The 22351-nt window shown below is 38.1% G+C and overlaps 2 protein-coding genes across 2 annotated transcripts in view; one reads left to right on the top strand and one right to left on the bottom strand.

The window, feature by feature from the left end:
- usp43a (ubiquitin specific peptidase 43a) overlaps window positions 1–5211 on the top strand; it is a 125496-nt gene extending 120285 nt beyond the window's left edge. The window contains exon 16 of the mRNA XM_040024678.1: window positions 19–5211. Within this exon, the coding sequence (XP_039880612.1) occupies window positions 19–1181 (1163 nt within the window). The 3' untranslated portion in view covers window positions 1182–5211. The remainder of the gene's footprint in view (window positions 1–18) is intronic.
- Window positions 5212–11347: 6136 nt separating this feature from the next.
- mchr1a (melanin-concentrating hormone receptor 1a) lies at window positions 11348–18110 on the bottom strand. Its single transcript, XM_040024676.1, has 2 exons — window positions 16054–18110; window positions 11348–15263 (listed from the first exon to the last, which is right to left on the bottom strand). Exons 1-2 carry the CDS (start codon window positions 16106–16108, stop codon window positions 14239–14241), a joined length of 1080 nt encoding a protein of 359 aa, XP_039880610.1. The 5' UTR covers window positions 16109–18110; the 3' UTR covers window positions 11348–14238.
- Window positions 18111–22351: the final 4241 nt, after the last annotated feature.

Below are 22351 nucleotides of genomic sequence, written 5' to 3'. Positions count from 1 at the left end.
TCTCTACATAAATGCCAGGTGGATTTGAGAAGAGGCCATTTGTCAGAGGTCTTCAGGGGCGCAGCATGAGCCTGAGAGCCCCCAGCAAAAACAAGGATACCTTGAGCAGAGTGCTTCCAATGCGCTGGTCCTTTGGTTCCAAGGACAGACGAAAACCTGACCCAGTCCCTCCCCCTGAACCTGATCCAGCCCCTGTAGAACTAGTACAGTACTTGGAATCTGGTCGGCGTCCCCGGTGCACAAAGGATCCGATAGCGACATTAATGAATGAACCACGCAGCACAAAGGAAGCTGCAAAGAGCCGTGTTGCAGCCAATGTTCGTTCGTCTAGCGTTGGAAGTATAAGTTGTGTGGGTAAGATGGGGGAGGAGCCGCCATTTCTAAAGGTCCCAGAGGGCCAGAAGTGGCCATCAGATAAAGCAGCTAGTCTGAGACGTAGCAAGGGGAGCCAGGCTAAGGATGAGAGCACTGTGAATATCAGGAGCAGCTCCAGCACTAACACTCTAACAAGGAGGAAGGATGGAAGAAAACAGAGCTCCTCCAAATCTTCACAGGATACTGAGACAAAACGGAGATCCAGTACTGGAGTTCAGCCCAGCTACAGCACACCCAGTCTCCAAGATGGAACTCTGAGAAGACAAAGGGGAGACAGGGCTGATAGGGAACGCCACAGCACACAAGAAGAAAACTCTAAGAACAAGAAAGCAGACGTGCCTAAGAGCCATGACGGAATACTGTCCTTCTTTAAAGGTAGCTTCCTGAAGAAGGATAAAGATTCAAGGAAACCCACTGAGGATGAGTCAGGGAGAGCAGTAGTTGAAGAAGAAAGCAGAAGGACCTTGTCGAGGCCATCACTGTCCAATGGAGCAGCAGGAGGCCGAACCGGAGAAGAAAGAGGCAAGTCCAAAAGCTCAGGCCATGTGGTTAATGAGCAGGTAAACGGTAAGGTGGGGCGCAAAGCAACCGAAATCAAACGTTCACAGAGCTCCACCAACATCCCAACAAAAGCAGAGCAGAGCGTGCGTAGGACAGCATCTTTGCACCGTAATGGGATGTCAACAACGCCAGCATCATCACGCAGTCTGACAAGCGACAAACCATCTCACGGCACCTTGCAGAGGACTCGTTACAGCACAACCTCACTGGGGCGCAAAAAGACAGTCCCCGAGTCCAGCTTCTAACACAGAGACACATAAAGCCTTTTTCCTGAAAGAAAGTGAAGGACATGAAATCTCCAAGATCTAAGCAATAGTGCTCCATTCACAGTAATACGCCTTTTTTGTTCCTGGAAAATTAACAGAGTCAAGTAGTTTGCTCCATGTAAGACACAGAATAAATGAAAGGTCCTCTAATGCTCAAGAGGACATTAATGAGCAAAATTAGGTGATATGACCTGTCCATTAAATATGACAGAGAGTCCTTCTCCGTTCTATTTCTACGACCCAAATAAGTGCCTGATCAGCCGATATGCAGTTTAGACCAATTGGTTTGTGTCAGTTTAGAACTGAAAGCACGCAGCAGCACACCTACAAACATACTGTACGAATATGTGTCTTATTAATGTAGTGTGAGCGTTGGAAGTCGCCACTCTGTTTCGAACTCTTACGGTTGCTGCTTAGAATGAAGACACACTGATTGTGTTCATTTATAAGAATGTATTGTGTCTACTTGATAAACGGTGGTGCTTTGAGACCTAAATCTCTGAATAATGTCAACTGTTTATTTTTAATGTTTTTTTTAAAGCACAGTATGTTTTATTTTTTAAAGGATTGATTTTCTTTCTTTTTCCTAAATGACCCAGTGTGCAGCAGCAGTTGATTCAGTGATTTACAGCTGACTAAGCAAACATTTTAAAAACACTATTGTCTACTGTGAAATGTTAAATGAATACACTATCCCTTAGTGTATTAGTAATAACAGTTGAATATTAAACTGTTTGTTTTCTTCTATTGCTACTTTCATGTACCCACCTCGTCGTGTTCCATAATGTTAAATAATTGTTTCCCATGCTTTCCTAACACCGGTGACTGTCAACAGTTTATTGTCACCATTCATGGAGGGGAGGACCACAAAAAGCAAAGGAAAAGAGAGTGACTTCTGCTTGTTACTAAAAAAAACCAAAATAATGTGGACACACAAAATCCTGTCTTATTGAAGCTGTGAAGCTGTGAAAATTCTGCCTCTCTGCGAATCATTTTTGATTAATGTACCTCCAAAATTGAAGGTCTGCAAAATTACTGGTTACTCTTTGATAGCGACTGTTTTTTTTACCAGAACATGACATTTACTTACTTATGAAATAGTGACTATTTGGCCAGTAGGGAAACGGACAGAAAATACAAGGCATGTAAGGTTAGGGAGCAGTGTTTGTTATTCTAAGTAAAGAAAATCTATTCTATGAATCTATAGAAGAGAAATAGAGTATGCATTATAATATGCATTTTCCTTTATTTATAGATTTAATGTCTATTTACTGTTGAAGTAATGTTTTTGTTTATTTTTTAAGTGTGGCACAGTAAATGCATACATAAAAAAACATAGTGGACAAGAATTTTATGTAACTTTAATTTCTATTATTTAGGCTAAGCTAATTTAGCTTATTTAGCTTAATTAGTTTAAATAGCTAATTTAGCCTAAATCCATCCTAATGGTTCTGGATATTTTGCCTGTCCACATGTTTTATATGTAGAGGCAATATAGTATATTAATATATATTATCACACTCTCTTTTTGTTTTGTACAAAGACTTTTTTTTTTACCTTGCTACCTTTTCAAATATATAAACATCCTTCTTATTTAAATCGTTAGTTGGACTGCATTTGGGCAATATAAAGTAGAGCGAACTGCTTATCAAAAAAATTCAAGGGCAACTTCCAAACATCTGAACGCAGCATAATTATTTAATCCACCTTATCTAGCTGTCCTGCAGATCAACATAAACTCACACTGCAGTTAGAAAAAGCCTTTCATAATGTGAAATAATATAATTTGATGTTAGGTTTATTGACTTCACATCAACAGCACCTTGGTGCTCACCCCCGCAGCCTTCGAGATTATGAATGGCCAAATATTCTGATGAAGTATTTCTATCAAAAATCCAGTTTATTATTGAACAAATACCTTAGTGCAATCCTCTCTTTGTATTTATAATCACCATGAATATACAGCTTTCTTCTATTATGTAGGAATTAAAAAGCAGTATCTCTTTTATTGTACAAAAATGTCTACTTTTACTTAATCTTAAAATCTGAAAACCAATGATAATATTTAGTAAACTATCAGGCTATCCTGATAGCAAATAATCTTATATTTATGCCAAATACACATGTGCAATTATTTTTTCCTTCTTTCTTGACTATAACTTTACATCAGTGGGTTATATTAGAGAGCCCATATTAGAGTATGGAACAAGCTTTTCTATTTGTGTCTGTGTAATGGTAGAAGGAGGTTTTCTTTGTTATTAGCAGAAGTCTGTCAGATTGTGGAAAGGTACATCTAAGAGCTTATGCACATTTGACCATGAGTATTGTGTGATTTTGTTTTGTGTTTTGAAAAGTATATACGGTTGAAGTAAACAGATTGAGGCCTAAAAGCTTCATTTGCTGCTATAGGTAGCCTGTCGTAGTGCCTCTGTTAGATGCCACATGTCGAAACGCTGGACCGAATGTTGAAGTACAATCGAGGAGTTAAAGCAAACTCTTATGGAAGTAGGTTTTCTATGCACATGTCACAAATAGAGAGATCTTTCTGTCATTGTTTCGTTTACAAGTCAGACACTGGATTTAATATTTTTTTATGTCGTTATCAAAAATGCAAACAGCTGTTTCTTATCGTCACTTACTTCTAAGTTGACAAATAAGTTATCTGATGCAAGGGTTTGGTAGCTCTTCTGAATACTTCTGTGTTTGTGTTAAATGTTTTGGACAGATCTGAGTTTACCTGTGAAGACTATTTCCTTCCTCAGGAGCTACGTGAGGGATGTCAGGCGCTTAATTGCACATTTATCACTCCAACCCACCCCCACCCACGTTCCTATACTCCCATTTTAAATTCCTATCATCAATGTTTGAATTTTCTTTGCTTTTCGTAGTTTTTTTTCTCTGTGTTTACAAAACTATGTTTTGTGGCCTTGAAGGTGCCTGCCTGGGCTTTCACTTCTGCAGATCTTGTTTTGAGCCAAAAGAAAAATCATGTCGACAAATAATTTAGTGCTGATTAGTTATAAGTTTGGTAAGAGATATAACTTGACATGGCAGATAAGATTTGTCGGTATTTGCTTTAAAATATTTTATTTTTTTAAGGGTGTTTAAGGGTCCTTTTAACATTCGTTTGCATTTCTTTATTTGGTAGGGGGGAAAGAAATTGTGCCAACATTCAACTAGTCAAAGTTGCAGGCTTCGTTTTCTTCTGAAATGTCAAAAGGGATTGGTGGTGGCTTTGTTTTGATGATGGCTGCTGCATTTATGTCCTCAACAGTAATTCACAAAGACTGCTCAAACACACAAGTAGCACATTCAACAAAAAGGCAGAAATTGCTTTAATTAGAGAGCTGATAAAATGACACAGGTTTGTGCTTTTTACAGACATGCTCTCCTCAGCAGACTGACAAGTATTCCTTTGTATTTAACATAACAAATGCAAAGATTCTTACAATGTGGCCTGTGGTATACAGTAAAATGTGTGAAATATTTCCTTTCAACCAGTGAAACTGGCATAAAGCCCAGGAGGTTATTGAAACCTTTGCAAATTCTCACCCTTTACATCTAAATACATTGTGAAAGTATATTACAACTATCAATGAAATAGCCGGTGTGTTAGATGTGAGTCTGAAACATTAAGTCTGTTTTGCTTCTCTCAAACCACATGTGGCCACATACATGCAGTGTTTATCAAACTGAGCACTTTTATGTGGTAAGAGATGTTTTTATATGCAATTTTTCTACATTTTCTAAGTAAAATCTCTGTATATATTTGTGGATACACGCAGAGGGGGATATGTGCGCGCGGGTGTGTGTGTAAGAGAGAAATAAATGAATAAATATGGACGCAGAGCCTGCATGGTGTAGTGTTTGGGATTTTCCATTGCATTGCACAAGGTGGTTTTCACTACAGTTTCTGCTTAAATTGTCCTCTGTACATGATGGTACATTATATATATATTTGATATATCATATTCTATTTTTCAGTACAATAAAAATGTGTTATTTATTACTATGGTCTTCAGTAAGCCACTTTTAAATGCTTAATAAAAAAAAAATATAAAGTTTTAAAATTGAAGATTTTATTACCTGTGGGACAATGCTTTTAATTTATGGATTTTATTTTCTTTTTTACAGCAGAAACGTAGACAGGAGACATACGCTGAAAGATCAGACGCCATATTGAGGTTATGTAGCATGACTGATGAACATTTGGGACAAAAAATGTGTGTCAGTACAAGAAATTGCCACTAAAATGTACCCTTTAAAGTGGATTGTGTCATCCTTAATATGTGAGTTTTGGGTAAATAATTTAATTTCACAATTAATTACAAAAGAGAAAAACTCAGAAGTGGCATATGTGATATGCATTCAAACTAATGTATGCTAATTAATATTTAATTTCTTGTTTTTATTTCATCAATGAACACTCCAATTTTGCAATTTGAGCTTTGGTAAAAAATGCACTTTTTGCAAGCTCTGGTATTAGAATTAAAGTTATTAGAAATGGTAAATGGCCTGTATTTGTATAGCGCTTTTCTATTCCCTAAGGACCCCAAAGCGCTTTACACATCCAGTCATCCACCCATTCACACACTGGTGATGGCAAGCTACATTGTAGCCACAGCCACCCTGGGGCGCACTGACAGAGGCGAGGCTGCCGGACACTGGCGCCACCGGGCCCTCTGACCACCACCAGTAGGCAACGGGTGAAGTGTCTTGCCCAAGGACACAACGACAGAGACTGTCCAAGCCGGGGCTCAAACCGGCAACCTTCCGATTACAAGGCCAATCGCAGTGGCTGACCTTAAGGTTAAGAGGCTTATTTAATATGAAAAAGAAGGCTGCAATAACTCCAATAAGTGAAGCAATTGTAACAAAGCATTTTTTTCTGCATATGAGGACTGTTCATCCAAACAACCTCGAGCTCATGTCCCAACATGTTTGTCTTACATATGTGAAGCTGAATACCAATTAAGATGCTGTAGATGAAGAACAGATGGATAGAAATAAAGATACTTTTCCAAATTAGCACCAACCTCTGTCATCAGCTTGGCTTTTCTTGGCTGCTATCCTAAGTCTAACCAATTCATAATTGTAAGTCTACCATCAATTAGACATCAGTGCCACTGGTTGACCACCAACAGAAAAAGACCCAGATAATGAGACCACCTGAGTTTCATCAAATTTGGTACTAGAATTACACGTTGTCCTGCCAAATCTGACATACATCAGATGAGTAGTTGTCAAAACGGGTTAAAAAGAAACAGGTATATAAGAGTTTGGGGGGTTTTCAGAATTGCTTCTGTTTTTATATATTTATCCTATTGAAAACAGCTGCATGCAAAGAAAAAAGCTGAAGTAAAGCGAACCATGCTGTGAGCCAGGCACCTGAACATGGCCTCATTAATGGATAGATTCTTAAGAAGCCAATGACAAAGGCTCAGAGTGCAGCTGATGTGATGGAGGAGATGATGGTGCTGGGGATGTGGTTTTTCTGCCTGCTGTTTTTTTTTTTCTTCTTTCTTCTAAATCTCACTCTTATTCGTACATTGTTAAAGGCCTCAATGCCTGTTCAAAGCAAAAAAGAAAAAAAATGAAAGAAAGAGAGAGATGGCTATAAAAAGCGTAACATGAAGCAGCTTTTTTCCCATAGTATTACATCATAAAAGCCGTAATAGTCTTTGATCAGTGTATATGTTAACTCCCAGCCAAAAGGAAAATAAAGCTTGTGTCTTCAAATGTATTTTCCACTACTTTTCAGTTTGTTGCAGAAAAGTTGCAAAAATGTATTATTTATACATATAAATTTCACTTCTCATGTTCTCAGTGTAATGGCCTTTATGCCTTGTCCCTCAGGGCATATACTGTAAATGTACCCACTGGAAGTAGGTGCTAATATTTAATGCTGAACTATCCCCCCCCACCCCACCTCCGCCCAGTTAAAAGCATCCATTCTGTTCTCTGTATGTGAAAGACTGGAAAAAAATGAGTGTGTGGTAAGATGTCTGTGAAGGTTCTCAGTCATCCAGGTCATTGTAGTCAAAGGAGCTTGCAAAGAAAAGTGTCTGGACTTCTTTAAGTTGCTTGAAGACGTTTCACCTCTCATCCGAGAAGGTGGGTCCAGGGACCCACACCCATTTTCACACCTTGGCTCAGGCGATTAGAGGATCATCAGGGGGTCCTTTTGTCCCTCTTTGGGGGGATACTCCCACTAGGTTTAAATCTGGGACTCCCCACCATTTGACCTTAGAACTGAAGAAGCTTCTCGGATGAGAGGTGAAACGTCTTCAAGCAACTTAAAGAAGTCCAGACGCTTTTCTTTGCAAGCGCCTTTGAGTGTGTGGTAAGTTTTAGCATGAAATACAGAGTACAGAGATACAGCAGTAACTTTACCCCTTCATGCCAGAAATAAATGTCTTATTGACTATTTCAGTGAAACAGTCTGTTTAGCATTTAGCATCAGTTGTGCACTGTGTTTTAGTCAGCAGAGCATGGACAGATATTGAGTGCATAACACTCCTCATGCAGACCCAACACACATGGGTCACTAGCTATGTCTATAACAGTTACTTGAGCAGCACTTCATACCATTGTGTAATTTCCTGGGATACTTAAATGTGTACAGCTAGTATAGTGTGTAAAACCATGACAACTGGAAACCTCTGGGACCTAGTGGATGGATTGCTATTCATGATTTTTTTTTCTACAGATTTGAGTGATTCTCTGACCCTTTCTCCAACTCTTCCAGCAAAATATTGTCAAATGTTTAGTAAAACATTTTTGTACAAACACTCAATATTGCTGACTTCTGATCTTCTCATTTTCATCTACCAACATCATAAGGGAAATATTTGTAATAACTGACATGGCTCATGAATTTAATGGGGTTGTTTTTTCTAGGGTTTTTATGGACTTGCAAATTCCGCTCTACAGATTGGTGTTATGATTAATTTAACTGTAATTAACTGTAATTAGGGTTGCACTGTAAAGCAAGATCTTGATTTGCTTTTTTGATCAGCCAATGGCTTGGTGTTTTGCCTGCTTAGTTTGAAAAATGTATTGTTCTCAACATGATGAAGAAGTCAGCATTGACTGCTCTGCACTGCTTTGCTGACTTTATTTGTCTGCAGCGCAGGAAAAGTTCACACTGATGTATACCAAAACTTAAACAGCTAGCAAAACATTTGCAGTTGATGAATGCTTTATGTAAGTCACTTGTATGACAGAGAAACAACATTTTAGTTTGTTGATTTATTATTTTTCATTCTTTTGTTTCACGATTTGAAGAAGTCTGTATTTGGAGTTGTTCATTGGCTTTCACACATAAGATTAAACTTCTGGTTCCATTAACAAGAGAATATTCTGACAGCACTTATATCAGTCTAGTCATCACTGGCAATTTTAGAAGCTGCAATTCCAAAACGACGTCTTCAGATCTGACAAGAGGTAAGTGACATCACTTAACTATTACTGGTTTAGCAATCAGGAAGCAGCAGGAGATAATGTTCACTGTTACTACAGAGAAGTAGTCACTTAATGTGTCAAACACTCCCTTTCAAAAGCCACATTTAAAAAAACAACTATTGTGTGAAGTCCTGGAAGGCATTGTGAATTTTGGGGGGGCAACTGCATTATATCTCTGGATATTTGTAACCATACTGTTGTGTATCTGCTGCTATATTGTCAAGAACAAACATTTATCTGTGTCCACAAATCCTGATTCCACCATTTGAAAATGATGATTTGGATGATGTGGTGGTGGTTTTAGAGTGGAGAGAAATCTGTTCATCATCTATAGCACTAAGGATGGAAAAATTATAGTTATAAGATCATCAGAATCAGAGTTATGACAGTATGTAATGATATATTTTTAAATATTTATTGTTGCCTTTAGCAGTAAAGAATAGACAGTACAGAGCCAAGGGACATGGGAGAAAAAATTAAGATCAACTTTTGCGAGATCTCGCAAAATAGACTGCATCCTTCGCAGGTCGCATTTGAAGGCCGAGTCCTTTGTTACCCAACTTATCCCAGAATTCATAGCGCGGCCCGGCCAATTCGTTTCTAGCAATGGCGGCAGCTACTTATTTTTAATATTACTCTTTCTGGGTCACAAAATAAACTTTTAAGATATTTTCAGGCGTGAATGTAGTTGTGTAAATTTCAAATATCTGCTCGGTTTATCAAGACATCACATATTTCCAAAAGTGCTCCGACGTTTTCGGAGACGTCGAGGCCCGCACTCCTGGCACATCGTGCCTCAACCTCCCGGTCGGCTTTGAGCTGGCAGCCTCTGAAGGATGTGCCCAAAACATTTGCGAGATCTTGCATAAGTTTTGCGAGCACTCGCAAAAGTTCATCTTAATTCTTCATGCCATAAATTCAACAAGTTGCTGGAAACATGCCATAGAGTTTATGGTCTGTATTTACATGATAGCACGGCTTCTGCGGATTTGTCAACTATGCATCCAAATCTCCCATTCCAGAACATCCCAAGGTGCTCTATTAGATTGAGATCTAACCACTATGGAGCTCATTTGAGTACAGTGAACTCTTTGTCCTGCTCAAGAAACCAGTCCTAGGAGATCTGAACTTTGTGAGATGGTGTGTGCTGCTGGAAGCGGCCACCAGAAGAGAGGTGCACTGTGCACTAAAGACATGGACATGGTCAGCAATAATGTTCAGGTAGGCTACGGCATTCAAACAATGCTCATCTGAAACTAGAGTAAATATCCAGTGAGTTGTGACCATACCATATGAATGTTGCAGCAGAAATCCAGAACCATCAGGAAACATTTTTCTAATCTAAACGTACGATACGAGTGTGTAACGGTCCTGGGTGGGTGACCCAGTGTTTTAATTATTATTATTATTATTATTATTATTATTCTTGTTCCCTGGTCAGTCGTGTCTAATGTGACTCCTGCCTCTGTGCTCCGTGTTCCCTTTGTTTAGTGTCAAGTCTGTGTTTCTGTGTTTTTCTTCCTGTTTTACTTTTTACTTTGACAGTGCTTTGTCTTATGTCAGTGTGTCTAGTTTTGCTTCACCCTGGTCTCGTCATGTTGATTGCGCCCAGCTGTGCCGCCCTCATGTGTCTCATTTCCTGGTTTCCCTCAGTGTATTTTAGCCCTGTGTTTCTCTCTGTCAGTGTCACGTTGTCCCCTTACCGTGCTATGTGTTTCTCCTTCCCTGCTCCCTGAGATCTTCGTCCCTAGTTTCCAGGTTTCCCAGTGTTTTTGTTATTAGTTCCAATTTTGTAGTTTTGTTTTGTTTTTGCAAGTTTATTGTTGTGAATATTATGCAAGTGCAATAAAGCAGCCTCTTTAATTTATTCCTCCATTGAGTGTTTTGCGTTTGGGTCCTACATCCTGCCTGCCACACAGCTGTATCATGACAGAATGATTCAGGGAAGCTCACTTATGTCTGATGACAGTGATACTAAAGTGAGTTGTTGAGGATATCCTGAACCCCTGAATCCTTCTCCTGAGTCGCTAATCGCTGATTAGATATTTGCAATAGCAAACAGTTCAACAAAGTGATTAATGAATTTATACATCTATACTCATGCATTGTCAGGGTTGGGGGAGGATGCTCATACTTTCTGACTTGAGAGGAAGTCCGACTGGGAACTTCTGATTTCTAATGGAACAAACCATCTTTACTGACCTGTTTTTTAAAATGCTGGTAAAAATCGACTTATGTCTTTAACCCAGTGGTGCCAGCCGTGGCACTCCTGCAAGGTTACAAAAATTGAGAGGTGTAGGACCGGTGCAGCTTTTGCCATGCCACTCATGAGGGCAACAGTGGTGAATATAATGGGCCCTTAAAGCCTCTTAGATTTCATTCATTCCAAATGATCCAAGGTTGTAGAGCTCATTTGTGAACTTCAAATTAAAAGCCCAGAAATTAAAGTCACTATGAAGAAAAACAGCAAAAAAAGAGGGCTTATTATCTCTATAATCTCATGATTTTCATTTAATAATCACCAAGAAGCTGGCTTTACTTCGAAATTTGAATCACTGTATCTTAGCTGCCACTGATGCTGAAATTAGTAAATGCTGCAGAGAAATACAATTTGGTACATTTAGTACATTTTTAATAGATTTTTACCCCTCAAAAAACATTGTGTCTTGAATTAAACAAATTTTAATTGAAACAGCAATGTTTTCCCAGCCTTAAATTGTGTCTTTTTAGCTTACCTACCTCACTTGCTATGATTTAAATGGGGTTTAGATATCAACATTATCTCACACACTATACTCAACTTAGTACAACAACAAAGGTTGTCAATCATGCTGTTTTCATGCTAATGTTTTCTCATCCCAGTGCTACAAACATTACTGGTTGAAGTATTGTTGGTAGCAACAGATTTTAAACACAAAAACACATCTACAGTATATAAAACATCACTGAAAAACCTGCATATTATTTTATCTACCTGTAGAAATAAGTGTTTTTGTAAATTTGTATCTTATCACATTTATTAATATGCCAATATTACTCTTCTTCGTAGTTGCACTGACTATGCTACAGTCAGTAATCATAGTACCAGAGTATTATCAGACCAGCTGAGGTGCACTGACTGTGCTGCCTATGCTACACTGTATTAATGAGGAAAATATTAATGAACATGTAATAATGCTCCATTCTGAACAATATTGAGAGTTTTGCAGAACAACTCTGAATTCCACAGCTTAGTGGAAAATAAATGAGGCTTCAGTTCATGAAAACAGATATCTGGGAGTGAAGCAGCGGGCAGATGCAGTAGACAATGGCCTTTCATTATAAGTCTAATAACTATGTTCGCTTTTTGAGCACAAAACAATTACACCTCGGGACGTGTGGATGCATTAGTGGTAATTAAGTCTTCAAACATGTCAAAATATTAATTTGTTCTGACAATATAATTAAGCTTGTGCCTTTTTGAAAATTAGTCTGGAACATGAAAGGCGGAGTTTAAGATAAATCATATATGTTCAAAAAAAGATTTGTATTGGGCTCCAGCGTGTCCTCATGTCCACAATCCAAGTCTCTATTCTTGGTTACTTGCTTATCCATTAATGAGCAAACTCAGGTTATTAAAGCTTTTGATTCCAGCTCTTGTGTAGATTTTCTTTGATGTAAAGTAAACTCAAGATCTGTCCTTGAGCTTCAGCAAAACATCTTAAGGAAGCTGTATTAGAGCTGTGAATAACTGGAATTGTAGTACCTCACATGTTAGTGATCCAATATATCTATAACACACACACACACACACACACACACACACACACACACACACACACACACACACACACACACACACACACGGGTAAATTAATCCAGTTTAATAGTTTCATGCAAATTGTGTTTATTTCTGTTGCAATAAACATATTGTATGTAAGTGTCAATGTTTACATCACAGGGTGGGTCACAGTTTATTGTAGCCAGTAGTTTGACATGATGATGGCTTGTTCTTGGTTCATATAGAATATGACAAGATCAACAGTTATACCAGAGTTTCTTAGCCTCAGTCTCTGGACCCTACAGGGAGGTATGTCAACTTACAACTTGTCACCTCTAATTGCTGTAATCCAGTCAGTTTCTGGAAACTGGGTCACAGTGTAGAAAAGGTTGAGAAACCCCGAGTTGGAATATTTTTACAGCATACACACAAGCAAAGATAGAATACAATAACAAAGACAGCTAAAATACAATATAATTTATTAAAAAATAAACAAAATGAACAACACCTAAAAATATTTGACATGCTAATTCATCCAAAATACCACCTCATTTAAATCAGGGGCTTTGAATTATTATTGAATCCTAACAAAACTTTACATTTCTTCACATTGCCCTTCCTCAAGAGTAAACACTGTTAGCTTTTGATGTTTGGTAATATCATGTCCAAAGTCTCTTTGTATTTAATTCACTTCTCCACAGTGTTTTCCTCTTCTTTGGCCTCATAATGATGATGATGATCATAGCTCTCAGTTGCATAACAATAAAATTCAAAGCTACATGCAACGTTGTAAAATGACAGTGAAATCGCACCAGAACTTTATATCATCCCTGTGCATGAGTTTTTAACAAGGGTGGTCGATTTTTGTGATCACAGCATTAAATATTTCTGCATAAAGTGCTACAAAAAATAATATTTTTAAATTGGTCAGTAGCTTAACATGACTTTGAATTTTGTTTTACTCCACGAGCATAAATATAAATAAATAGCATAAATACACATAATAACCAAAAGTACCATTAACAACTGGTGTAAAAGATAGGCAAAGAGGAAAACATAGCAAGCATTTTCATCTTGTTGCCCAGGTAAAGTGATCACTGCTGGGTTAAAACCTTATTTTCTTTAGATGTTTTTTTTTTTTTTTTTTTTATTCACTTGAGTTTTCATATGAATGAGAAGCTCTAAGTTGTAGTGGTTAACACATGAAAGAACCCTGCTCAAGAGCAGCAGGAGACATAAATCCACTTTCAGGGCATCAAAAGCTGGTGGACTCCTCCTGGTCCCGAGTCTAGATAAATGACGGGGCATTTTGGCATAAAATCTGTGCCAAATATATTCTGATCCATCTGCTGTGGTGACCCCTTGGGGGTGAAGTGAACAGCTTTTGTATATGAAGAAGAAAAATAACAAAATAAGAAAGCTAATATTTGCCTTGGCTGTGGATGTGCAAGCTCATATTAATTAAATATGTGTTTCAGTGAGTTCACATATTGACAGTAAATATCCCTTTCTGACTACACTGGTTTCTATTTTTGAATAAACGAATCAACTGTGTTTCTGCTAATTAATAAAGAGCAGCACACTTGTAAGAGTTTAAAACAACAACAACAACAACAACAACAACAACAACAACAGTGTAAACCAACAGAATTGTGCTTGGCAAATGCATATGTAATTAATCAAGGATCATTTAGGACTGATATGAAATATTGCTCCTCACAGATGCTCTGAAAATTTGTTCTTCGTCTGCTGTCCCATGACCAGTTGCTTAGATACAAAATAATGAAATAACAGATATTTTTATCCATGGAGTCATTCTGGAGCCACGTTGGATGGTATCATCTCCCTGCAGGCTGGCTCCTGCTGAGCCTGTTCAGGTACCATCCTCACACTGACACTGCCACCATCTGTGGTGCTCGGGTTCACCACGCGGAACTTCCGATGAGCTGGCCGTACAGCTCTAAGAAACTGCCTCTTAAAGGTCTCACTAAGCATGATATAGAGAAATGGGTTAATGCAGCTGTTAGCATAGCCCATGCTAATTGCAATATTATAGGCATAGGAGAACGCTATGCTCGGCTTCTGCACCCCCAGGTGCACCAGTTGGAGGATATAGAAAGGAGCCCAGCAGATAAAGAAAGCGAGGCAGATGGCCACTGCCATCCGGGTCACCTTCCTGGTGCGCACTCTCAAACTCCGTGGAGGCAGAGGCGCCACACTTGTGGACATGTGTTGGAGGATCTTGAAGAATACCCGACAGATAATGACTAAGGGTATCGCAAAGGCCAAGAAAAACTGGTAAAGTGTAAACCAGTATGTATCTGTAACTGGATCAGGCAGAAGCAGAGCACAGGCCACTAGCCCATCTGGGAGAGGCATCAGGCCGGCATACATCCACACAGGGATAATGGTGAGTAAGGACAAAACCCACACCAGCCCAATGACCAACACAGCCACACAAGGCGTGCGGACATAGTTGAAGCGAATGGGATGCACAGTAGCTAAATAGCGGTCAAAGGTCATTGCAGTGAGGATATAAGTACTGACAATCTGGCTGTTGGAATCGAGCGCAGTGATGACCGTACACATCGCGGCTCCAAAGTGCCAGGTACCGTTGCCCAGCAACTGGTGAATGAGAAATGGCATCCCGAGAAGAAAGAGAAGATCAACAATTGACAGATTTAAGATAAAGATGTCTGGAACTGTTTGCTTGGCTCGACACTTGGTCTTCTTCATAATGGTGTACATGACAATACAGTTCCCAATGATGCCCAGAAAGCAGATAATGCCAAAGATGACAGGTAGGATGGCACCACAGTGAAGAGCACCATCTTCAGCTGGAGACCAAAAAAGGGGGGAACAGCAGTTAATGTGGAAATATTACAAATTAGCTTTACATCTTAAAAATACACAAAAATACAATTTAGAACTGTACGGATACAGCATGAAATACAGTATATCTAAGTACCACATAATAAAAGTAAGAATTTTAATAAATTTAAATTCATGTCCAGGCAGATCTATTTGCTTTACACGTGTATATATCTGCCTATGGTGTCTGCATGCCTTTTTTGTTTGGTTGGTTGGTTGGTTGGTTGGTTGTTTGGTTGGTTGGTTGGGTTTTTTTGCTTTACTAATGCAGCAAAAGTCGAAGACAGAGAGGAATACAACAAAATACAACAGATTCAATATTATTCTAAAGATATCATTAGAGGTCTAAAACATCTGTTCTTGTGTTTCAAACTTACAAAATCTTGTTTTGAGAACATATTTATGTCAGTATATTTATGTTTTTTGTTGTAGTTGTTTTGTTTTTTGCACCATGTGAGGGACTATTGCCTTAATTTAGTTAGGCTTGCACTAATGTTTTTCTTTATTCATGTTTCCATTTCAAACGTATTATTTGGGAAATAGTTATGCGCTCTAACGTGAATTTGTGGAATAGGTTTTCAGACCTCAAAAACACAAGATAATATGAAATAACAGAAGATAAAAGAAAATTACAAGAAAGGAAAACTGAAGCATCATTTTATGTTTGTTTTGTTTTGTTTTTGTTTTACATTAATGTTAGACGATTTACACCTCAAACAACGTAGGTCTATTGGGCTGTAATACTGTTCAACCTACCTGTTGTTGAATTGCTGCCATCGATTGAAAAATTTGTATTGTTAAAAAAATCCATGGGGTAAAATCAAAAAGTACATCCAAGTTAAGATATGGCGCCGTTATGACAGGGTGGGCTTTCCAAGTAAAAACATCTGGAGCAGATTGCAGCCGAATCCTAAATTACCTTCTTTCTGTAAAAGAAATCAGATTGTTAAATCCGTTCCAGCACAACCGTCGTGTTTCTCTCTGTGCGCGGATCAGCGCGCTCTGCGCCCTCAGTGGTAATAACGCAGCTCCTCTGGGAGTTACTGACACTGAAGAGTCCGTGAGAGCATCTTCACTACCAGTAAGCGACGCAGTGTGGAGTTGCGACTGCGCTGCAGGTGTCAGATTAAATAACATTGCTGTGTGCGCGTGTGCGCGTATGTGTATGCGTGTTTATAAATGCGTAAAAGTGTTTCCTTATTAATGCGTGTTTCTCTGAATCTGTTTTAGAGTTTAAATTTTCTATTACCTTCAGTACTTTAGGGTTTCATGAAAAGCAGAGAAAGAACAGCGACTTATGACTCAAAGTTAAAACACGTAGCTTTGAAGCGTTTCAGAGCAGTTACAAACAGATAGGTTCCTACACTCAAAGTCTGCCACTAGATGGCTTTGTTGCCTGTCATTTGGCCGATTCGCGCCTTTCGGGCATTAAAATAGGATGTGAGCGGTTGACGGTTTGTGTGTTATGAAAAACACATTTAAGCCATCTACACAGTTCAGTTACTAGTTTTGCAACTCAAAGCAACTGATAAAGAAGCACGCATGCATTGTCGATTGCAAGGTGTTCTTCTTTCAGCTTATGTCCTCCGCATGTCCTCCATGAATCTTCTCTGCGCTCTTTTCTGTTTTTCTCCTGCCTGGCAGCTACATATTCAGCATCCTTTTTCCCACTTTATCTACTATCTCTCCTCTGCACATGCTCAGATAATCTCAGCCTTGCCTCTCCAACTTTGCTTCCAAAATGCTCTTGTCATGCTCTTGTTACTCACAATGAAAATCTTGCAGTGTGTGTTTGACAGAGACAGAGAGCGAGAAAGAGTTGGCACAGTATAACAATATCCACAGTATAATCCTATAAAGTTTGGCATTTTGGAAACCAAACTTTAGTAGAAGATGGTTATGGCCCATGATGTTTGTGTGCTACAGGAAAAACATGGAATAACAGTAAAATGTTGCATCACACATTAATAAAGTATCAACAGCACCCTTCAAAATGCTTTAGATGACAAAAAACATTTAACTACACATTAACAGGGCACTTTATTCTGTATATATACTTTAAACAATACCACTTATTTACAGCCAATTTACAATCACAAGTAAACTCACCCAAAACAGGAAATGAAGACTTTTTACTCAAGAACTACAGTTTAGACTCTTGGTAGGAGATGCTTGGGAAACGCAAAGCTACACAACAGGTGTAGTTTGTGTTGTCCTCTTTGATTTGCCGACTAGAGTGTCTTATTCAACACTGGCCATTAAATATATAGTTGCATGTGCTGTAAACTAATACACCATCAATGTGCCACAGTTTAAGGTTCAAGTTTAAGGACTGAAGTGTTGGTGTTTCTTGAGTAGAGACAATTCATTTCCCCCAGCACACACCTACAACATTATGAAGCTTGTGGTAACTATTTATTTTCTACTGTGCTGTGATTGTAAATCCAGGCCTTCCTGGTTTCAGCCAGTGGGCTCTATGCTTCAAGTTCTGCTACATCTGTTTCCACCCTGTAGAAACAAGAATGGGTGGATTATTTTATTAAAATTATTTGTCAGCATAATTTTACAATCAAGAAAATGCTTTGTGATGATGGACACCGTGACTGTTTGGTTGAATGAAGAACAATGGTAACCTGGTAGCAGATCTTAACAACACAAGAAAGTGAAGTTGAAATAGTGTTAATTGTTAACATTTAATTGTTTAAAACAAAACACAGTTATAATATTAGGAGACGTGAAAGCAAGTGTAGTTTTTCTGTTAATGTTTTGTTTTTGTTTTTCCAGTCAGAATTTTGAATTCTTCCTATGAGAAATCTGCCTTTACTGTTTTTCATTAATTTCTTAAATGATTCTGACAGAAGGGGCATGTTGTTGTCCTTACTTCAGGAAACCTAATTTTTTGCTTCGGCTGTTTTTGGTTTTTGTCCAAGCCAGTAATTTTCCATCAGCCTCTTATCGTTTCCTTCTACTGCTTGATCAGTTGATCAATTAGACTGTTTTAATAATAATAAACTCTGCTGCAAGAGGCCACAGCCATCAATCACCTAAGCAACAATGTTTTATAGGTGGTACGTTTCAAGGTGAAATTCACCTAGCCATCCAAATGACACATCGACTTTAAGGACAGAATGTTCATTTGACTTTGAAACCCCTCTAAATTATAAGGAATGAATCCTTACAGAAACAAAACAAACTGAATTTTGGCAAATGTGAGAGTGTGTTAATGCGTAATGTATAAGTGGTAGTACTTACAACGGGAGTAATACTTTTTCTCAGTTTTTATGTACAACACTGAGTTACCTGGACCCTAATAAGGGAGCAACTTTAAGAGGTGGTCAGCAATCCATTTACCTGTGTGTAAGTAATCAGTGACCTGGTGCCCTGCTCATGCTGTCTGTGTCATGTGAGGGCTGTGTGCAGGCAGGAGTGGTAGAAAGGAGGACCCAATGTGCAGACACTCGGAGGCAGAAAGTAAACTCAAACTCAGATTTATAGCTAGGAGGCAAACAGAGAACTAGCAAAACCAGAAATACAAATAAACTGAAAACAACAATAACCTGAACTGGCAAATGGACAAAACACACAGCAAGATGAGGGTAGATCACAACACGGACACAGAGAAACACAGGGCTTAAATACACAGAGGGAGCAATCAGGGAATGGGTAACAGGAGGGAAACACAGCTGGGGCAAATCAGGCCTAACGAGACAAGGGGACGCAAAACCAGATAAGACATAAGACAGAACTCTAACAAAGAAACCACAGAATAGAAATGATAAATAATACAATAAACTCAAAACCCTGGGTCAACAGCCCAGGCATCCTAACAGTCTGTTTGTCAGATTCTGACCTATCTGGGTCCAAATCGCTGTAGTCCAATGATCTCAAACATGGCTGCAATTCAGAGATATAATTCAGAAAAGGAAATGAGAGAAAATAGAATAGAAAAGAATAACTACGCACCTATAGACAGATGACATTTGTATTTTGGAAATCAGACCATTTGAGGGTTATGATACTGTTTATAATGATGTTTACAAAAAAAAGATAAAAATGATCATTAGTTACCTAAGATACAGCGTTGTTGATACAACAACATATTGTAGCTCAATAAGTGATCTGTGATTTGAATCTCACCTTTGCATGCTGCATGTAAATAAGTGTTAGGGTGCTCTATGTGCACAGCTGTGTGGACCATTTAATACCTTTATGTTTTTCCTTTACTTGTTTACTGTGTTCTTTAAATACTTTCATACTGTACGTCTGTAAAATTTGGATTTATAATTGAAAAATTAAAAGTGACTCTGAATATGATGCACTATATGGAAGGTTAGTATTTTCAGAACGACCCCACCTCCTTATCTCCCACCACCCTCACTCTAAAAATAAACCAACCAAACTGTGAAAAAAACATTTGCCACTTCCCCAATTTCTTAGCAGTGCTTGTCATGTCAAATCTAAAAATACACATAAATGAAAACATAGCAAAGTAATGTGAAGAAGAGTGGGCAAAAATTCCTCCACAGGGATCCAGAAGTCTTGATGCCAGTAATATGCTTGAGTTTATCTTTGACTAAAATTAAAATTGGTGTGATGATCTGAAACATTTAAATGTAACAAATATGTAAAGAACTAAAAAATGAGGAAAGGGCCAAATCTTTGAAAATTATAACAATATATAATATTTTATGTGACAAAATGTAATAATACGTAATAATACGTAATATAGCTGTCATTATACGTTTTTTTCAGTAGAAAATAGCTGAGGCAAAAATCCAGACGTCATCCTTGTTAAGATATTCTTTTCACATACAGCAGAAAATTTTCATGTGTTGAATTTGTAGAATGTCCTGCATGTTATGATTATCAGCATACTTTAATTTAAGTTTTTATCCAACTGTGTTTGGAGCAAAAAAAAAACTACAAAGAAAACATCAAGGCCAACTGATGTCTCCAGCCTTTATTCAAAGCATTTTAGCTTTCCACAGTCACCCCCATCACTCCTCCTCAGAAACAAAACCGTAGCAAGCAGGTAGCCAGTCTGCTAAAAGACCTTCAGTGTCTTCATAAAAGCCATTCTGGGATTTCCAAATGGAAGCTGTGTCATGTTTTTAGTTTTCCCAAAACAATCTGTAAAAACAAGGTCAGCTTAAGTCTGTATACCCTAAGGCCAAATTTACAGCCTCAGCAAAGAGCATCAGGGGGAGAGGCACCTGCTGAATGCTGAAAGGGATTAATGTACCCAAAAAAAATACATGAGAAAAGAAAACATAAAATTCTAAACACTTGCCCCCTGTAAATACTACTATGCCAACACAATCTCATTACATCATATAGTCAAAATTATTTTCACCTCTTTGCCTCTCCAAAGCATGAAACGGAGAAGGTCGACTGACTGCTTTGTCATCATATCAGGTTCACCAATTTGGCCTACACTAGCCCAATTCCCTGTTTAAAGGGATTCTCTCATTAGGCGTGATTTTCCTTTGCCAGTCTTTCAGATCCCGTCACATGTAATAATTTTTATTATGGCATACTTCTGTTAAATTTAGAGTGAGTAAAACATGCTGTAGACTGCAAACTGTATGAAAAAACAGGATCTGGCTGTTGCTAAGTAAAACAATGTTTCTTACTTCCATTGTTTGTATTGACAACATATATGCATACAGGGAATTACATATGTGTATTTTAAATATGAGGGTTTTTTTTTTTAATTACTTTTATGTGTGTTACAGTAACAGGTTTTAACTATTAACATATATAACAGTTTGGATACATGTACAATGTTTTTTTTAAACATGTGATGAAAGCCCTTTTTCACTTGACATTTATTTTTTTATAATTTAAACAAAATTTACTAGACAAAGAAATGAATGTTAGACTTGTATTATGTCCACATACATTAAAAGTTATGATAATAATTATACTCAGCAGGGTATTATTATACTATTGATGGGTGCCTGTGTAAAACTTCTAAAGCCCTGGCCCGGTCAACAGTACATGAGTGTCAGAAGCCTACAGCTGTCCTTGTGTATCAGCACAGGTTTGAAGATGTGCACAAAAGAGCGCAAGTAAAACACTATAATGTAGCCATTAGGAGATGCACATCAAGGCACAAGCTGGTAATCACTTAAGTCCAAGAGACACACACACACACACACACACACACACACACACACACACACACACACACACACACACACACACGAACCCATATATATACAAACAATACAAACAATCTAATGCTCAGTAGGTGCTGTATCCAAAAAAAAAGTGAGGGGAACAAAAGCAGATATGAGAAGAGATCGGCATAGCAAACAGCTTTTGTCTTTTAACTGCATATCGATCTGTTCTTGTTTCTATCATTCTAAAAAGCAGCTGGAGAGAAGGAAGATCCAACAAGAAGCAGGGAGATTAAAAAAAGTGCAGGCACAAATCCTGGGCAAGAGCCTGTATTTTACATAAAACAGACACACACACATGCAAATTTTAGCTAAACAGTAAAAGGAAATAAACAGCAAAAACAACACACCTCCCTTTAATTACAAACTACAGTAAAAAAAAAAAAAGAAAAATAGTAAATTAATTGTGACAGCTTTGTTTTTTTATCATAGTAAAACCTTGGACAAATAATTGACAAACATTTTGTCACGTGGATGGAAATCGACAAGGTAATCTGGTTACGTGTGAGATCAGAGATCAACAAGTACAGATCACCACCTTAGTGACCAGATGGTTCTTTAGAAAACAGCAATGCCGTTCATTGGACACTGGTGTGTCAAAAGTACAGGGTCTGTGATTTTTTCTGAGAAAGCCTAAAGTTTGTGTCTTTCCCAGTGAACATCAATAAGAAATAAAGATTTGTAGGAGCAACAATTGCAAAATAATTTATTATACCAAAACAAACTGCCAAGTCCTGTACTTGCTGACCTTGTGTCAAATTTAAATGTACACCGAGCCAACTTACCAAGTCATTTTTTAGATTTGTTCTTTACTTGCTCGCAGACTGTTTAATACATTCTCGCACACGTCAAACAGTAAATAAGTGAAAGAA

The sequence above is a fragment of the Simochromis diagramma genome, unplaced genomic scaffold, assembly GCF_900408965.1.
Source record: "Simochromis diagramma unplaced genomic scaffold, fSimDia1.1 OVJJ01000302.1, whole genome shotgun sequence".
In the NCBI taxonomy this organism is placed as follows: domain Eukaryota; kingdom Metazoa; phylum Chordata; class Actinopteri; order Cichliformes; family Cichlidae; genus Simochromis; species Simochromis diagramma.
This window is presented reverse-complemented; position numbering and strand designations above follow the sequence as displayed.